Here is a 19844-nt window from a genome sequence, read left to right as displayed (position 1 = left end):
CAGCATCCTGTCATACTGCCACGCCAGCATCTAGTTATACGTGCCATTACACTGGACTTGCATCGGAAGAGCTTGCATTCTGGTCCGACCGAAGTGGCGCACTCCCAAACCTGCGCTACAAATCAACGAGGCCGCCTCCACTTTGCCTCCATTTAAATGGTCATTACCCAGGGCCATGGAATTGGTGCCTGGATCCGATGGAGTTGACCATGTGGCAGTGATACGAACTCGAGCAGAAGTCACTCGAAGGGCTGTTCGCAAGTTGTGCGTGCAGCCGAAGCTGGATCTGGTTGAAAGCCCTGGTCTTCCAACGGGGGGAGGATGTTTGGTCATGCCGCAGCCTAAATCAAACCACTGATTGCAAATCGTAACGTAAAACCAAATTCTCGATGTTTGCCTTTTGTTTTGCTATTTGCCCTGCGCGGCAACACTGTTTTAATTATCATTGCTAACTACTTTTGCACTTTTCGCTTATCGCTGCCTGGCCCTTCGTCCACGGCAAGCTTCAGTAGTTCGAATTTGTACACTCTCATAGAAGGCACGGTCGCTGATCGCCTGCCTATATACTCTTCGGCTATATACTCTTCGCGAAGTTTAAGGCACAGACAAATCGGTCTGCCTGCCCAACATACCATCGCCTGCCAAATCTCGGCTTTATATACTTTCGTCTAAAGCACAGACAAATCGGTCTGCCTGCTAATATACCTTTTCGCTGCAAAAAGGCACAGACAAATCGGTCTGCCTGCCCAACATACCTTATCGCTGTAAAAAGGCACAGACAATTCGGTCTGCCTGCCTAACCAATTCTACAACAAACAATAACTTTATACATTTAAGACCTTGGTGCCAGTTTAATAAATAAGTGCAAATTATTAACGAAATTTTGTGCAGTTTATTTTATTTGGGCACCGCCAAGGTAATGGTTAGTGAAAAAGCTCACTGACCCAACAATATAAATAATGAAAAAAAAATTATACCGTCATTGTTTTTTATTCCACGAGCATCATTTTTAAAACCTCACGTTTTTTAAATACCCTTGAATCGAGGAAAAGAATTTTATAAATTTCGGACTACTATATCATATAGCTGCCAGAGTAAAGATCAAAAAATCTATATAGATCTATATAGATAACGGAATTAAAAATAATAACATCGATGTTTTCCATCAGACAATCATGATTTATGGAATAAAGAGTTTTCTTGCGATTCTTGAAAAACGAATTAAATTTTATCAAAATCGGACAACTATATCATATAGCTTTCATATGAACAATTGTCGAAAATATGAAAAATTTATATAAAAATCGTCATAGCTTCGATGTTGGTTAGCCTTAATGTAGGTATTTTATTATACTCTTTGATGTCTGCAAGGGTATATAAGCATCGGTTTGCCAAAGCTAGCTTTCTTTCTTGTTCCATACTAGTAAACCCGGCGAACTCCGTTTGGATAGTTATATGTAGTTATATAGGCGATAGTTATATGTAAAATTTCGTTTGGTGATTAAAAGAAAAATAAATATTTTTTTGTTTTATATTATACATAAAAAGGAAAAATTTTATTTCATTTTACAACAGTAATGAATTCATTTTGATTACAAAAATCAAGTGTTATTTAGTTGAACTTCTCTACGTAAATGAAAGTAAATTCAAAGTAAATACTGAATCGAAGCGTTATAGGGGTGTCCGCAAATTATAATTGAAGTGCTCTTTGGTAAACCAAATTTTTGTTTTTTGGTCTGACGTTAACACAAACAAAGCGGTTCCCAACTCGTGAATATGCAATGTATAACTTCCCATGTGAAAAACAATGATTTTCTAAATTTGTCCCGCAAACACTAAGCGATTGGCCTTGCGACTTCTTAATTGTCATTGCGAACGCATGGCGAACTGGAAATTGCCATCGTTTGATGTCAAACGGAAGATAAGTCGGAATCATTAGTATTCAAGGAATACAAACATTTTCACCTGCGTACTTTCCGTTAATAATGGTTGCCTCAATCAAATTCGGCATAAGTCTTTTTACCGAAAGCCCTGTCATGTTAACTATTGGAAATTAGCTGTAAAAATTAGACCATCTGTTCTCTTACGTTGACATTGCTTGCCACGTGTCCTTCTACTGTTTGATTTTATCGACGGCCACGGACCAGTTGCGTATAATAAGTATGTCGCCCAATATTTGTTGCTCCTGTGCGAAGACTCGGCATTTCATTTCTTTGTAAACGTGCAAAATTTACTCAGTTCTAGACTTATGTATAATTACCTACTGAGTTTACAATCTTCCTGGCTCTAAGCTGCCTCCCTACGTCCCTAAGCTGAGTAACTCACTTTATATGCGATTTTTGGTATGTCGAACGGGATAAAAAGTATCCTATGTTCTTTTCCTGGCTCTAAGCTGCCTCCCTACAAATTTGCAGCCAAATCTGCTCTGCCGTTCTTGAGTTATAACTAACACGACTTCCTTTTATACATATATATAGATGTCAAACATGACAATTCGAATCGCTTATTTTTTCATTTATTTAAATTAACTAAAAAAAATATTATAACAAATTTGCCTCATCGATAATATTTAATTTCTTTCATTTTTAATTAAATTGTTTTTAATATAAATTTTAATGGCAAACAAGTTGCTGGAAAAGAGTGGGGTTAATATAATTTGATGCGGTGAAATAAAAATAATAAAAATGAAAATAATAAAAAAAAATAATAATTAAATTTTAAATGGTTCAACCAATGAAGAAAATAACAAAATAACAAGAAAGGAAGCTAGCTTCGAAAAGCCGAAGCTTTTATACCTTTGCAGTCATCAAATATGTCGAATAAAATACATTAAGGCTAAACAACATCGAAGCTATGACGATTTTTCTATTAATTTTCAATATTCGGTTTTCATAAAGTTGTTTTCTTAATTTAATAGTACCTACTTAAAAAAAACTCTACATTTCTAAGGTCGCGTAAAGGGAAGGCGGATCCTCCCAACCGCGATTACGCAGTATATCGTCGGGTCTTCAAGGGTGGTCCCGAGTCATTCCGTCAGCCGTGGCCTCGGCTGAATAAGCGATTCCAGTTCCAGTCTGCAGCCTCGCCGAAGGTGCAGCCCGTCGGATTTTTGGGTCTAACGAGCCCTCCAGGAGAGAAACATATTATTATGTTGGGAATTTACCTCACAATGCGACACCTCAAAGTTGTCAACGCAGTGAAAGAGACACCTCAGACCCCATAATTCCATATATTCTTGATCAGCATCACGACCTGAATCGAAATAAGTCTGTACGTTTGTCCGTTTCTCTTTAAACTATTGTAGTCTCTCAGTTTAAAAGCGATCTTGCTGAAACTTTCCCAAAAGTGGTGTAGTTATTGCACGCAGTATATAAGTCGGAACGGGCCGGATCGGGCTATAACTTCACTACTTCAGATAAAGTTTCAGCAAGATAGCTTTAAAATTGAGAGACTAGTTTACGTCAAGACGGACAAACATACCTACACGTCTAGTTCGATTCAAATGGTGATGCTCACCAAGTAATATTTTCTTTATGGCTTTCGTTAAAATATCTATCCGACAAATAAAGATGAAAAAACATTCAAAAAAATAATGTGTAATCTATATTCTAAAAAATTTCTATAATGGTAAATATAGCTACGGCTTTCACTGCTTGCTTATAACCAAATCCAAATCATTAAACAAAAATGCTGTGTCATAAGAACTGTGGGTGCCACAGAGTTCCGTGATTTGTGGCCGTAAAATAGGGCGGGCGTTTCTTCAAAATAATTTTTTTAAAAAGATTTTTCTGCGTATTTACCCCCACAACTGTATGTTAAATCCCAATAACCTCGCTCCTATAGTTTTCAATACATTGACTTTCAAACAGACACGTTTAGTCAGATGGTTACGGTTATTAAGCTTTTATATTTACCCTCGAAAAATATATTTTCACAGCACTCCTGCAACTCGTTAGCTACATGCGCAAAAACAAACTTATTGTGTAAGGACCTCCAAATTGAGTATATGGACGCTTTAGTAAATGCTTCCACAAACTGTACAATGTTATTGTCAAATACAATAAATGTCTGAATAAATAAGAAATATTAGTATAAAAAGATTTCTTATTATTATTATGTTGGTACTTTACCTCACAATGCGACACCTCAATAGACACAGTAATTTTGAGAAGAAGGTCATCAAACAGTAATTTGTTTTCCTGTAGCTCTTTTTTCCTTTCTTTAACATCAACCACATCCCGGTCCAGGTTGCCTTTTAAAGATTTGATATGTATTCCCACAAAACTGGTATATTCAGCACTGCGATGCAGTTGGAACTCAAATTTATCGTTCCAAAATATGCAGATGGTACTTTCATTTAAATAAGTTCCTACTGATAAAATAAATTAAGTTTTAAGCTGGATATGTCAAGTTTAATATTTACTTATTGCACTTAAGACAAGTGACCAACTTTGGTCGATGAACATTTTGACTTAACACCATCAAGTTTCGTACTAAAACAACAGCATTTGATTGGAGAGTAGACCACCAAATCATGGCTATACATTTTTAATAACATCCAAGACCCATTTGCAAACCAATTAGGTAGTTCAACAATTGGCTTGCGAAGTTAGTTGCGAAGTTCTCCGACACAAATTTACAGTCTAAAAAAGTTCCTACCAAAAAAAGTATATATTAACTTATTGCGTTTGATATTAATATTAATATTAATGTTTAGTCCGATATCCTAAGGATGAATTTATGTAACCTTTAAAAAGCGATTACTTTTACCACAAGAGTAAGAGACCCATAAATTAAATTTAGGGACCGCAGTTTGTAAGCCTATTAATTTGGCTTTTTAACTGCAAGCATAATTTTAAAATTTTAATTAAATTTAATTTTTAATTAAAAGATAGGCTGACGATATACTGCAGCTGTCTTGGTAACAACGCAAACACTATTGATTATCATAAAAAATATTAGTTTCTTTTCGAAATAAAGATCTAATAATACTAATTGTTATACTATTTCAAGGGAATTAAATCTTAGTTCTATATAATACGTAATTAAGAAATGGTGTGCAAGCGACTATGGTCATCGACTCGACAATTGAAAAAATTTTGAATTATCCTTTTAGATCTATTAAATTTTATGTTTTGTTTAACATTTGTCTAGGAAGGATAATATTAAATTAGTATTGTAGTAACCCGTAAGTCCCCCTTAATAGAGACAGATTATTTTCACTTTTTAAAGTCAATTTAATATTTAAGTCATAATTGCGTCGCATCCGCTCTGCACACTTGGTCAATTAAAACTAACTCTCATTCTTCTCCGTCACTCCGCTCGCACCCTCCTTGACAGTATCGCTGCTCTCCTGCATGACATCGCCGCTCATTGCCGGCTCCCACATCCCTCCTTTATTGACAGGTTTTAGCTTCAAAGGTTGGGCAGGCAAAGAAGTCAAACCTTCTGGGGACTGTCTGAGCCGTTGACTCCTTGGTGATCCTGAGTAGATGTCATCTTCGGTTGAGAGCTGCTTAACGATGAGTTTAAAGATGTCTCCAGGTGGCTTGCGTTTATTGGTATTTTCCTGACGTGCGATACATTTCTTGTGAGAGTCCTACCCTCTGCCCTAACTTTTACTATTTTTTTTGCCTTTTTCAACAACCTAAAATTCGGTATCCTTAAAATTCGGAGTCAATTTACTAGGAAAAAATACATTTTTCAAGAGTACTTTATCCCCTACGTTTATCACGGTTTCCCTTACTCCCCTCTTTTTGTCTGCCTCTTCCTTTCCTTTTTGTCCTTTTCCTGTCCTTTTCGGCCGAGTCTGTAACCTGTTCATCAATATCACCTATGCATGGAACTTTTTCGTGGATAACTCTGTTAAACATAAGTTGTTTCTGGATTTCTGGATTTCTTCCTTATAATTTTTCGAATTAGAGTGTGCTATCTTTAACCGTTTGACCAAAGACCTATTCATGTTCTCAACTTCTCCTTAGCCTGGGGCCAATAGGGTGGAGTCTCCTCGAATTTTGGACTTATATGCTGTCGCCCATTGTTAGTTTTAAAGAGTTTTGGATAACCTAATCTACAGAATATTTCCTTCATTACTTCAATTAAGCTTGCTGTCGAAATTAAGCGTAGGAGTTTAAACTCCATATAGCGGGAGTAATAGTCAATAAAAACTACAACAAACTCATTGTTTGGTAGGGTCCCCAATATGTCTGATGCTACCCAAATCCTTGGGCCTGTTGGAAATGGGTTCCTATCCATTGGTGCTGGCTTAGGGCATTGAGAGACCAGAAGACAATCTCTGCAGTGTTTGACATAGTTCTCTGCATCACGATCAATTAGAGGCCACCATACCTTAGATCGCAGACGCCTTTTCATAGCCGACTCTATAGGGTGTCCTTCGTGAGCCAGCTCAAGTACTTGGTTCCAAAGTAAATAATAATTCGGTTACCTCGCAAAAGAAGGGGTCCTATTGCCGATAACTCATTTCGAAATGGGTACTGCAGTTTTAGGGATACAGGTTTCCATGAGTCGCACTCCAGACAGGGCTTCGCATCGATAATTTCTTCGTCCTTTACCGAATGCTTTGCAAGTTCTCGATCACCCGTAATATGCTATATTCCATTTCTTTTCCACCAGAGTCGGATGATGATAACTGACAAAGTCGGGATAGAGCGTCTGAGATGTTCTCTTTTCCCGCTTTGTAGACGACTTTAAAATTAAAAGACTGTAGCCGTAGTAACCATCTCTGTATGCGCGCAGGAGGTCTCGATGTCGGTTTGAAAATGGCCTCCAATGGTTTGTGATCTCTCACTAGCTCGAAATGAAGTCCTGCTAGATAAAAGTAAAATTTCTCAAGAGCCCAAACTAGAGCCAGACTTTCTTTTTCAGTTTCGAGAAAAACGTTTCTCAACGTCCGACAAAACTCTACTAGCGAATGAAATAGTTAAGGGGTCAGCACTTATAGAGAATTGCAACAATACCGCTCCCAGTGCTACTGTACTGGCATCTGCTATTAGGCGAGTTCGATTTAGTGGGTTAAAGTATGCGAGTTTGGCACTTTTTCCAGTCGATCCTTTAAGTTCCGAAAGGCCTCTCTTTCTGTTTCGCCCCAGCTGAATTTCGAGTCCTTCCTCAGTAATTTTCGTAGCGGTTCCGTGTAATCTGCCAGGTCTGGGATAAATTTTCCAACGTATGTCACCAAAACTGAAAAACTCCGAGTCTCTTCCTTGTTAAGTGGGTCTCGAAACATTCTAATTATTATTATCTAATTAATTGCCTTTGTCAGAAATAATATGACCAAGGAACTTGAGTTTGGTTGTTTTCCAGATGCTCTTTTGATCATTTAGTAAACGCCGCTTTCTTTAAATACGTTACAAACCTCTCTTACAGTATTGACATGTTCTTCGTCGCTAGCTCCAAAAATTATTACGTCGTCAATATAATTCAAGACGTTAGTAAAGGGTGCCAATAGCTGCTCGAGGTGACGTTGAAATATTTCTGGAGCAGAGTTAATTCCAAACATCAGCCGTTTGTACTGAAAGAGTCCTTTTGGTGTTATGACTGTCGTAATTTCTCTGCTGGCTTCGTTAATTTCTATCTGATGATAAGTCTAAGCGTAAAAAGTATATTGCGTCCTTTAGTTTGGGCATAAAAGACTCAAAGGTCGGTAGTGGATAATTTTCTCGACGAATGGCCTTATTTGCACGCCGCATATCAATGCACAGCCGAAGGCCAGGACAATGGGGGAGATCCACGAGTTCGGACCTGTAACTGATTCGATGATGTCCCGACTCAAACTTTCTTCCAGCATAGCGGCAACTTTTTCCGCGAGTGCCACAGGGATTCTTCGAACTGGCTGCTAACCTGGAACTCTTCGTCGCTGCAGATCTTAAAACAATTCGCACATTCCTTCCTCCGTTTGAGATCAGCACTTTCACCTTCCACACATCGAATATCATTTCGGCGTCGCTTCTTATTTTCGTGTTTCGGCTGAGCACATTGTGTTGTTTTGCATTGTCGTGCAAAATGACCTATCTTGAAACATTTGTTACATTTAGCTGCTCGGGCCGAATAAGAAAAATCGCTATTTGCATGACCCATTCGATCACATCTCGAACACTCCAGATTCGGCTTTGTTTTCCGAGCAATAATTTTATTGATTAAATCGCTAGTGGTAGGTTTCGCCAGCATGGCTTCAGATTGTTTATTTATTTGTTTCTCGACCTGGCAAGCTTCAATAACTTCTTCCAAGGATTACTCCTTACTCAAAAGTTTCTTCTTTACCTCTAGCGGCGGCCATGAATCAATTATTTTGTCTTTTAGGCAGATTTCTTCGATGTCCGCATTAGATTGGCCGAAAGAACATTTATACATGTGTTGTCTAGTCGGAGAATAAACTTTGAGAAATTCTCTGACTCAAGTGGTGATATACTTCAAAGTAGATGCCTTTCAAACGTTGAATTTTGTTTCGGCGAAAAATAGGCATTTAGTTTCTTGACCAAAACAGTGAAGACGTCAATCTCCCGGTCCTTGTCATCCTCTACCAGTGCACCCGGTAACAAGAACGTGACAGCTTGCAATTGTACCCCACCTATGTGTACTAGTTTGGTTCTCTTCATTTTGGGTGACTCGATCTGTTCAGCCTCCATCGAGATGGTGAACGCTCTAAACCATTTCTCCCATTCATTTCGGAGAACCGTCTTCTCAATGGCCTCACATATAAAAGGATTTCCTGAGGTCGTGCGTTTGCTAATTTTTTTTTAGAACACGAAACAAAATGTTATTTAAGACTTAAAATTTTGGGCTAGTTTTTACGCAGCCTCTCTTTTTTATATAATTACAACGTCGATTTCGTATCTAGCTTACGCAAGACCAAACTCTTCCGCACAGCCGCACGCAGCCTCTTTCGACTTGTATTTATACGCAGTCGATTTATTATATAGCTTACGGAAGACAGAAGTCGTCCGCACAGCCTTTTCTATGCACGTCTCTACCTGCGTACATAACACTGTGCGACAAAAAAATGTTTAAGTTGATTTTTTCTTATTTTTCACTTCTACTAATCAAAATAAGAATATAAGTTTGTGGATTTGTTAATATCAATAGCCAATCAGCTTTTACGCACACTCAAATGTCCCAAAAAACGCGCGGTCTTGCATATTTCACAGCCTTATAATCACATATTGGGAAAATATTTTTTCAACGTTATAAGCGTTCATGCAAGTTCAATATCTATTAATTAAAATGTATTAAGCAAATATACCGTTAGGCTTTTATAAGAATGCTTTAAAATTTTTTTCTCCCAGCTCTATACTGTATTGATTATATCTTTAAATCAAACGCACTGCAGTTATATTAGTTTAGTTTAGTTTATTTATTAAAAGTTGATAAAGATTGGAGTAGGAGCCGCTAGGTCCTACTCCAGGAACATCCGATTTAACTCTGCCCCTAGGCATATGTCTAAAGTATAGATATGCCCTCGGCTGCGCAGCTGCGCTGTCGGAGACGCCGGCAGCGGAGCAGCCGTCGCTTATATATTATTATATGTATCGTGAGAGAGTATTATGCTTACATATGATCAGCTCGGTCGCGCAAGTTTTGTTAACAGTGGTATGTTAACATTAAATAAAATAAATTTTATGTTCTTTGTCTCTTTTAATAGTTTTTATCATTTATTTTCACTTTTTTGATCTTGTCTCGTTCACGTCTCAATTCAAAGTGTGTTTTTAAAAGCTTTTTTACAATGTATGTATTTATGATCTCTCACCGTTAGATGTAGGCGAAGAGAGAGAGTAAGAGAGCAAGAATTTCGACTACATAACTTCCCCATCGCTAAATTTAAGACTCTCCTGAGTTTCACAATTATTTTTTTTTTTTTTTTTTTTTTTTTATACATAATATATGATAATATAAATAGTGAGTAATAATATAATATATGTGTTGTAAATTCAAATATGGTTGGTTAAGTTACATTTAAAGTTTGATATTTCTTCTTCCTTTTAATATTGGAGCTATGTATATTATTTAAATTAAATTTTCTATATTTCGGTTCATTTTTATGTCTTAGGGACTTATAGTTTTTTATATATCCTTCATTTCTGGTTTCTTCAAAATTCTCTCTAGTTTGATTTAAAGATTTAATGTAATGTTCCTTATATTTTAGAATATTATTATGTATAATTTCTTTGTCATAATTTCCGTGTTCAATATTCATTGGTGTATTTTTTATTGCTGAGTGATAATTGTTGTTATAATATTCTATGGCTTTACTAACTTTGTCTTTGATTGATAGATCCTTGTTTTCGAGGTATATAATTCTAATCTTTTCGGTAAGAGTGTTATGAAATCGTTCAACGTCTGCATTACCAGTGTGATTGTTTGGTTTCACAAAATGAACTTCTATATTCTCATTTCTTAGATATTCTTTAATATTTACACTATTAAACTCATTATCAGTTATTAATTTCTCATAGTTTCCTCTTTGGGATTTGTACAAGCGCATTTTTTCGATTATGGTTTGATTATTGCGATCCTCAAGATAGAAGGCAGTGGCAAATTTTGAAAACCGATCAATAAAAGTAAGAAAATTACATTTGGAATTTGTGTAGATATCCATATGAATAATTTTTCTTTTATCGTTTGGTGTTTCTGTATATTTAAATTTTTCTTTAATTGGGTTCCTATCATATTTACATCGATTACAAATGTCACAATTATTAATGTACTTTTGAATGTAATGTTGAAGATTTGGAAAGTAAATAATCTTTTTTAAACTTTGGTAATTTTCATTTATACCTGAATGGCCAGTATCGAATATGTGAAATCGTTCAATTTCTTTATACACATCTTCTTCGTTTTCAATGTCTTTTGCGTGAAATGAGCATTTTACAAATTTTACATTTTTATTCCCTTCGAAAATTTGGATGATTTTATTTTGAAATTTATTGTATTGATGGTCGTTATATTCACTGAATATTCCTACCTTGCCTTTTATGATATGATTCTTCAAAATTTCTTCCATTCTATTTTCCAGATCATTTAAATTTAAGTAAATTTTTTTATTTCTATTCTTATATTCAAATTCTATAGTTTTTTTATCTGTAAGTATAATTTGTATTTTAAATCTATTAACAACGGTTTCTAAATTCCCTAAAATAGGTGTATTCACAAAGTCTTCAGCTTGTGAATGTTGTGTACTAGTGTCATCAATATTGTTTTCTAAAGAACTAAGAGATTCAGCTATGTTTACAGCACAGATTTCGTCGTTACTTATTCGACTTAAAAAATCAGCTACCTGATTATTCTTTCCTTTAATGTATGATACGTTTATATTAAATTCGCTAAGCTTAACAAGCCACCTATAAAGCATTTCATTAAGGTCTTTTCCATTATATTTAATTAGTAGCCACTTAAGTGGTTGGTGATCGGACAAAATGTCGAATTTAACTCCATAGAGATATGGACGGAAATAAGCTGTTGCCCACACTATAGCTAGCAATTCTTTTTGTATAGAAGAATAGTTTTTTTCATGGTCATTTAATGTACGACTTGCATAGCAAATAGGATGACCATCTTGTTGCAAAACAGCACCTAAAGCTATATTACTAGCATCAGTAATGAGTTGAAATTTCTTTTTGAAATCCGGATACTTAAGAACCGGTGCCTCAGTTATGATTTTTTTTAATTTATCAAATGCAATCATGAAGTTGGGCTCATTAACATCGATCTTAGCATCCTTTTTAAGGCATTTAATCAATGGATACGCTACTTGAGAGAAATCTTTTATAAACTTTCTATAGTAGCCAGTGACTCCTAGAAAAGCTCGAATTTGTTTAATATTTCGCGGAATTTTAATCTGAAGAATGCTGTTAACTTTTGTTGGGTTAGGCTTAACTCCTTCGGGGGTTAGAACGTGACCCAAAAACTGAGTTTCTTTTGAAAAGAAATTACATTTGTTGATTTGAATCTTAAGATTTGCTTCAGAAAGTTTTTTAAAAATTGTGTGAATATGGCCAACATGTTCTGAAAAGCTTGTGGAAAAAATAAGAACGTCGTCAAGATAGACGACACAAATTCTGTTTATTTCTTCTTTTAAGACTGTGTTTATAAGACGTTGAAATGTGGCAGGAGCATTCTTGAGCCCAAATGGCATCCGATTAAATTCGTAATGTCCGTGAGGGGTCGAAAACGCTGTCTTTTCCCTATCTTGTTCCTGAACAAGGATTTGGTGAAAGCCTTTCGCGAGATCTATAGTAGAAAAATATTGAGCTCTTCCTAACTTATCCAATATACCTTCTATATTTGGGATAGGAAACTTGTCGTCTACAGTATTTTCATTTAGTTTGCGGTAATCAATAACAATACGCCATTTTTTAATTCCGCTGTTGTCGGGTTTTTTTGGTACAAGCCATAAGGGGGCATTGTATGGAGAATTGCTTTTACGAATTATTCCCTGTTGTAGCATTTCTTCGATTTGCTTGTATATTTCTTGCTCATGTATTTGAGGGTATCTATAAATCCTACAATATACAGGTTTATCTACAACTGTTTTTATCTGATGTTCGATAATTTTTGTATTGCTAAGACATTGACCTTCAAGAAATATTAGTGCTTTAAATCTACTTAAAATTTTTGTAAGAGCATTGTTTTCTTCTTGGTTTAAATCTTTGAAAAGAATTTTTTGTATTTCATAATCTATTTTAATTGGTTCAATTTGATTTACCTCATCAAAGTATGGTGAACTGTTTTGAAATTTAATAGTACTATTATTAATTGTAATAGTATTCTTATAAAAATCAATAACAGCATTTAATGGCTTAAGGATGTTTTGCCCTATAATAGCATCGAACGATTTATTATTAAATGTTGTCAATTTCCAGCTCATTGTGGCTTCTTCTTTGAATTCAAGAGGCAAATCAGTGACGATTTCTTGCGTTATTAGAGATTTAGAATTTAAAGAGGAAAATGATATTGGATGACACAAAGTTCTTCGGGGATATTGTAACAATTTATCTTTATCTAACATGGAAGTTGTTGAACCAGTATCAATCAAGGCTATGATTATTTCATTGTTTACAGTTAAGTTAATCAAGGGAAGTGATTTTTCAAGGCAACTATATGAAAATTTGCATGGCAAGAACAGTTCTTTGGCTCAGACATTGATTCGGAAGTGAAGCTTTGATCTTGAATATCATTTTTATCTACTTCGACATGATCGGTTTCCATTTTTGAAATATGGCTTGTACAGTTTTGATTTGAATTTAAAATTTGTGTTCCTGATCGAAAGTTTCCTGAATTAGATTTTACATTTTGGAAATTGTTGTTGTGTTTTGCATTCTGATCTTGATTATAATAATTTGATTTGTATGATCGGTCTCTTTGATTATTATTATGATGTTGATAGTTTTGATTTTCTGTTTTGTTTGATTTTTCATAACTTTGCAAAAAATTTGTTTTAGGATTTTTAGTTCTAACAAGACCTTCGGTTTCTAATAAATCGTAAGCTTCTCTTAAATTTTTAACATTTCTATTAATTATGACTGAAGCTAAGTTTACATGGATATTTTTCAAGAATGTTCTTAGCATAGCTTCTTCAACATTTTTGGGACTAAACTCAGAATGCTTTACATTATCATATTCATATTTTTCATTAATTTTACACATTATGTTTTTCAAAGATTCAAAATATTCTGTAATATTGTTTTTGTTACTTAGTACAAACGCTTCCTGATAAAGTTGATTGTAAGACTCCTTTACGCCAAAGTTCCGAATAAGAATCGTCTTGATGTTGTTCCACGACGGTTCTGAGTTCTCGATAGTTCTCACAACATGTAGAGCTGCGCCTTGGATTTTGTTGAGGATGACACGGCGAAGGACGTAGGCTGCTGCATTAGATGCGGGAGGTAATAATGAAAGTATCATCTCTACTTCACGAATAAATGATGATAGAGCCCTTGAGTCGTCTCCTCTGTACTCATGAATGTGGTGGGCATCCTTAAGAATGTCCCCAAACGATAAGGTAAAATCGTTTGCCATCGCTATTAGAGAAAAAAATAGCCGTTGAGTTCTTTGGAACTAGCAATATACAAACACAATTAGTTTTAGCTGTTGTCGCTAATCGATACCAAACGTTCTTTTGAACTTGTGATCGAACCAATTGTGAACAGAACAAGTTCACTCCGAGATGCTGGTGTATGTGTATGCAGTTGCCGGTGTTGTGTATGCAGTTGCCGGTGTAGACACAGTCACACATACATACAGAGATGAGCACACTTCCAAGTGCCGGCACGCTGCGTTGAAAAATGTCCAATATGTTTTCAGGTTAAACACGAAGTTTTACGGGATGCAGCACAAATCCAATGCACAAAAACACTTGGTTGGTTTTTATTTTTCGGTGCACACTTTAACGAATTTTCTTGTCAAAGCCGGTATGTTTTGACAAAACGTGCCTTTTCCTTTAGGTTATGTGTCTTTTGCACAAAGTATGTATGAGATTACATACAGGCACAAATTCACTTTAAGCCGCACTTAAGTGGGTATTTTAATGTTTTTGGTTACTCCGTCGACTGCGCCAGTTTTGTTAACAGTGGTATGTTAACATTAAATAAAATAAATTTTATGTTCTTTGTCTCTTTTAATAGTTTTTATCATTTATTTTCACTTTTTTGATCTTGTCTCGTTCACGTCTCAATTCAAAGTGTGTTTTTAAAAGCTTTTTTACAATGTATGTATTTATGATCTCTCACCGTTAGATGTAGGCGAAGAGAGAGAGTAAGAGAGCAAGAATTTCGACTACATAACTCGCATGTTAGGCATGCGGACTTGGCACTTGGGTTGCGCATGTCAAACCTGCAGAGTAAGCACATTGGGTTCCCGTGGCATTCTTGTGTGAGTTGTATAAGCTTGCACTTGAGTTGCTGGGAACGTTTTGTTTATGCCACTCCGCACATTTGGCTTATGTATAACTCACAACATTGTAATTGAATATATGTAGGCTGGTACAGAGGGTACCAATATGTGAGCATACTACATCTCCCTCCTTTTGAAAAATAACGTAATATAATGTAGTTATTTTCATAGTAATTGTATTAAGTAAAAATGAAAAAAAAATTTTGGGAAAAAGTATGCGATTATTATTATTTGGTTTTTTTTTTTTAATGTATATGTTATTTAATGAGTTAACTATTTAGAGAAGTTATTGGTATCGTTGTTGCTTATATTGCTTTCCAATAGTAATGTCGCCTTATTTTTAATAATGTTCTTGTTATTCCTGAATGGCCTCCCTCGATTGGATCGTCATGAAATTTTTTTAAGATTTCTCTTATATTTTTTTTTCATTGTTTTTGTCTACTATGGTCACCTCAGAACGTAGCGCTATTTGTACTTTTTATAATGTACGGTTGCCCATTTCTTTAAATTCTCGTAGTAATACTGACTTTAGAATCAGTGCGCTGGGTGCCATTTGGAATTGTTTTATGTTTTGCACTCCGGCCTGTATCTCAAGCCTTTGGAAAATCCCATTAGAGTAAAAATCATCAATTCCAAATTGTGAAATTATTCGTTTTCCTCGTTTAAACAAACACTTATGTTTGACGAATTTAAGTTTCACATATTTACAGATGTCATTGTTATTGACAACGTCGTAGACTCTGGGCTCTTGAAGCTCTTGCTTCTGTAAGGGTTCCTTTTCTGATTTCTGATCCTGGTTTTTACGAGTTTCTGACCTAGTGGTAATTTTCATTACCTGTCTGTTTATTGACTTTAGGTCATTTATTGTGATCCTGGACAGCGCGTCCGCCACACAATTATTTTTGGAGAGAAGTAACTGGATTAATTGATATCGGCTCGATAGAGCCAATGAAATAAAGAAATTGTACTATCCAGGAAAGCAATAACCAATTTATAAGTTGTCCTGAACTCTAAGGAGTTTAGATCAATAATAAAAAAAAAGAAGATATCAAACGAAATATAAACATGACTCATGAAAATATATAATGGAATCGACATACTTTCATAAAAATCGCATTTGGTGAACATTTGGAATTATGTGGTTCAATGAATGCACAACTTTTGGTTTACATATTATTAAAATTCAAGTTACAAAAGTTTTACTTATTATAAGTTTACACCAAAAGTTGTGTGTTAGTGCATGAGTTTTATGAGAAAAAAATAGGTTGTTAATGAACTTAATTAGCGCACCCCGCGTAAACGCGTTGCAAGTGCTAAAAAAATCAAGCGGTGAACTAATTACTTAGTCCGCTTCTTCTTCTACCGGTGGAGAAGGGCGTTCCAAAGTCTCCCTCGCTTTTAGTACAGCTTTCTTCTTCCATCGTTGGTGTAGGGGGCTTTGCCATGCCACCCACACTTTTGGTTAACTTCCAGCGGCGGTACAGGGGGCAGTCCAATGCCTCCCGCGCTTTTCTCTATATAGCTGCCTAGGAACGGTCAGCGGTACTGATGCCGGTCATCGCACAGGTTTATAGCTGATGATTGTATATATATATTTTTCTTTTATTTTTTTTTATTTTTTTTTTTTTTTTTTTTGTTGTTTTTATTATTATTGGCCCTTTTGACTCAGGCGGCGCCGGTGCTGGTCATCGCACAGGCTCGTAACACTTCAATTGTTGTGTTTTTCCATAAATTCCACTTAGCTTTGGATTCTTAGTAATTCCCCTTTAAGTTGTTTCATTGGTTACGCCGTTGTTTCTATTCGCATTTGTTGTATATGAATATTTGAAATACACAGGGAACTCGGTTTCAGATACCGCGCGCTTGGCTTTTTTTTTGTTTTTAAAACACGTCCGAAGATTGTGGTCCTGTCACGGTCGCCATGTATTGATTATATCTTTAAATCAAACGCACTGCAGTTATATTAGTTTAGTTTAGTTTATTTATTAAAAGTTGATAAAGATTGGAGTAGGAGCCGCTAGGTCCTACTCCAGGAACATCCGATTTAACTCTGCCCCTAGGCATATGTCTAAAGTATAGATATGCCCTCGGCTGCGCAGCTGCGCTGTCGGAGACGCCGGCAGCGGAGCAGCCGTCGCTTATATATTATTATATGTATCGTGAGAGAGTATTATGCTTACATATGATCAGCTCGGTCGCGCATGTTAGGCATGCGGACTTGGCACTTGGGTTGCGCATGTCAAACCTGCAGAGTAAGCACATTGGGTTCCCGTGGCATTCTTGTGTGAGTTGTATAAGCTTGCACTTGAGTTGCTGGGAACGTTTTGTTTATGCCACTCCGCACATTTGGCTTATGTATAACTCACAACATTGTAATTGAATATATGTAGGCTGGTACAGAGGGTACCAATATGTGAGCATACTACATCTCCCTCCTTTTGAAAAATAACGTAATATAATGTAGTTATTTTCATAGTAATTGTATTAAGTAAAAATGAAAAAAAAATTTTGGGAAAAAGTATGCGATTATTATTATTTGGTTTTTTTTTTTAATGTATATGTTATTTAATGAGTTAACTATTTAGAGAAGTTATTGGTATCGTTGTTGCTTATATTGCTTTCCAATAGTAATGTCGCCTTATTTTTAATAATGTTCTTGTTATTCCTGAATGGCCTCCCTCGATTGGATCGTCATGAAATTTTTTTAAGATTTCTCTTATATTTTTTTTCATTGTTTTTGTCTACTATGGTCACCTCAGAACGTAGCGCTATTTGTACTTTTTATAATGTACGGTTGCCCATTTCTTTAAATTCTCGTAGTAATACTGACTTTAGAATCAGTGCGCTGGGTGCCATTTGGAATTGTTTTATGTTTTGCACTCCGGCCTGTATCTCAAGCCTTTGGAAAATCCCATTAGAGTAAAAATCATCAATTCCAAATTGTGAAATTATTCGTTTTCCTCGTTTAAACAAACACTTATGTTTGACGAATTTAAGTTTCACATATTTACAGATGTCATTGTTATTGACAACGTCGTAGACTCTGGGCTCTTGAAGCTCTTGCTTCTGTAAGGGTTCCTTTTCTGATTTCTGATCCTGGTTTTTACGAGTTTCTGACCTAGTGGTAATTTTCATTACCTGTCTGTTTATTGACTTTAGGTCATTTATTGTGATCCTGGACAGCGCGTCCGCCACACAATTATTTTTGGAGAGAAGTAACTGGATTAATTGATATCGGCTCGATAGAGCCAATGAAATAAAGAAATTGTACTATCCAGGAAAGCAATAACCAATTTATAAGTTGTCCTGAACTCTAAGGAGCTTAGATCAATAATAAAAAAAAAAGAAGATATCAAACGAAATATAAACATGACTCATGAAAATATATAATGGAATCGACATACTTTCATAAAAATCGCATTTGGTGAACATTTGGAATTATGTGGTTCAATGAATGCACAACTTTTGGTTTACATATTATTAAAATTCAAGTTACAAAAGTTTTACTTATTATAAGTTTACACCAAAAGTTGTGTGTTAGTGCATGAGTTTTATGAGAAAAAAAATAGGTTGTTAATGAACTTAATTAGCGCACCCCGCGTAAACGCGTTGCAAGTGCTAAAAAAATCAAGCGGTGAACTAATTACTTAGTCCGCTTCTTCTTCTACCGGTGGAGAAGGGCGTTCCAAAGTCTCCCTCGCTTTTAGTACAGCTTTCTTCTTCCATCGTTGGTGTAGGGGGCTTTGCCATGCCACCCACACTTTTGGTTAACTTCCAGCGGCGGTACAGGGGGCAGTCCAATGCCTCCCGCGCTTTTCTCTATATAGCTGCCTAGGAACGGTCAGCGGTACTGATGCCGGTCATCGCACAGGTTTATAGCTGATGATTGTATATATATATTTTTCTTTTATTTTTTTTTTTTTTTTTTTTTTTTTTTTTTTTTGTTTTTATTATTATTGGCCCTTTTGACTCAGGCGGCGCCGGTGCTGGTCATCGCACAGGCTCGTAACACTTCAATTGTTGTGTTTTTCCATAAATTCCACTTAGCTTTGGATTCTTAGTAATTCCCCTTTAAGTTGTTTCATTGGTTACGCCGTTGTTTCTATTCGCATTTGTTGTATATGAATATTTGAAATACACAGGGAACTCGGTTTCAGATACCGCGCGCTTGGCTTTTTTTTTTGTTTTTAAAACACGTCCGAAGATTGTGGTCCTGTCACGGTCGCCATGTATTGATTATATCTTTAAATCAAACGCACTGCAGTTATATTAGTTTAGTTTAGTTTATTTATTAAAAGTTGATAAAGATTGGAGTAGGAGCCGCTAGGTCCTACTCCAGGAACATCCGATTTAACTCTGCCCCTAGGCATATGTCTAAAGTATAGATATGCCCTCGGCTGCGCAGCTGCGTTGTCGGAGACGCCGGCAGCGGAGCAGCCGTCGCTTATATATTATTATATGTATCGTGAGAGAGTATTATGCTTACATATGATCAGCTCGGTCGCGCATGTTAGGCATGCGGACTTGGCACTTGGGTTGCGCATGTCAAACCTGCAGAGTAAGCACATTGGGTTCCCGTGGCATTCTTGTGTGAGTTGTATAAGCTCGCACTTGAGTTGCTGGGAACGTTTTGTTTATGCCACTCCGCACATTTGGCTTATGTATAACTCACAACATTGTAATTGAATATATGTAGGCTGGTACAGAGGGTACCAATATGTGAGCATACTACAATACTCTGGGCGACTACGTATGGAACTTGTTACGCGAGGATACCTTTGAAAAAGCCAAAAAAAATCTGGAAAAAAATTCACTTTTAAAAAAAATAATAGTTTATTGGAAGTAAAAAAACAATAATATTTTGTGTTAATTATTTTCATAACAATAATTTCATAAAATTTACCATGAAAAAAGAAATCGTATCACTTAAAATGTGGCAT

The 19844-nt window shown here is 35.9% G+C and overlaps 2 protein-coding genes across 3 annotated transcripts in view; one reads left to right on the top strand and one right to left on the bottom strand.

Moving 5' to 3' along the window:
* LOC108089075 overlaps positions 1 to 4466 on the bottom strand; it is a 61338-nt gene extending 56872 nt beyond the window's left edge. Inside the window, exons 1-3 of the mRNA XM_043208212.1 lie at positions 4424 to 4466; positions 4131 to 4372; positions 3915 to 4068 (exon numbers count right to left, since the gene is read on the bottom strand). Of these exons, the coding sequence (XP_043064147.1) occupies positions 3915 to 4068; positions 4131 to 4372; positions 4424 to 4466 (439 nt within the window). The remainder of the gene's footprint in view (positions 1 to 3914; positions 4069 to 4130; positions 4373 to 4423) is intronic.
* Positions 1 to 19844, top strand: part of LOC108101728 (guanine nucleotide exchange factor DBS) — a 240935-nt gene that overhangs the window by 166708 nt on the left and 54383 nt on the right. The window lies entirely within an intron of this gene.

Source organism: Drosophila ficusphila, unplaced genomic scaffold (assembly GCF_018152265.1).
Source record: "Drosophila ficusphila isolate 14025-0441.05 unplaced genomic scaffold, ASM1815226v1 contig_414, whole genome shotgun sequence".
In the NCBI taxonomy this organism is placed as follows: Eukaryota; Metazoa; Arthropoda; class Insecta; order Diptera; family Drosophilidae; genus Drosophila; species Drosophila ficusphila.
Note: the sequence above shows the minus strand (reverse complement) of the source record. Positions and strands in the feature narration are given on the sequence as shown.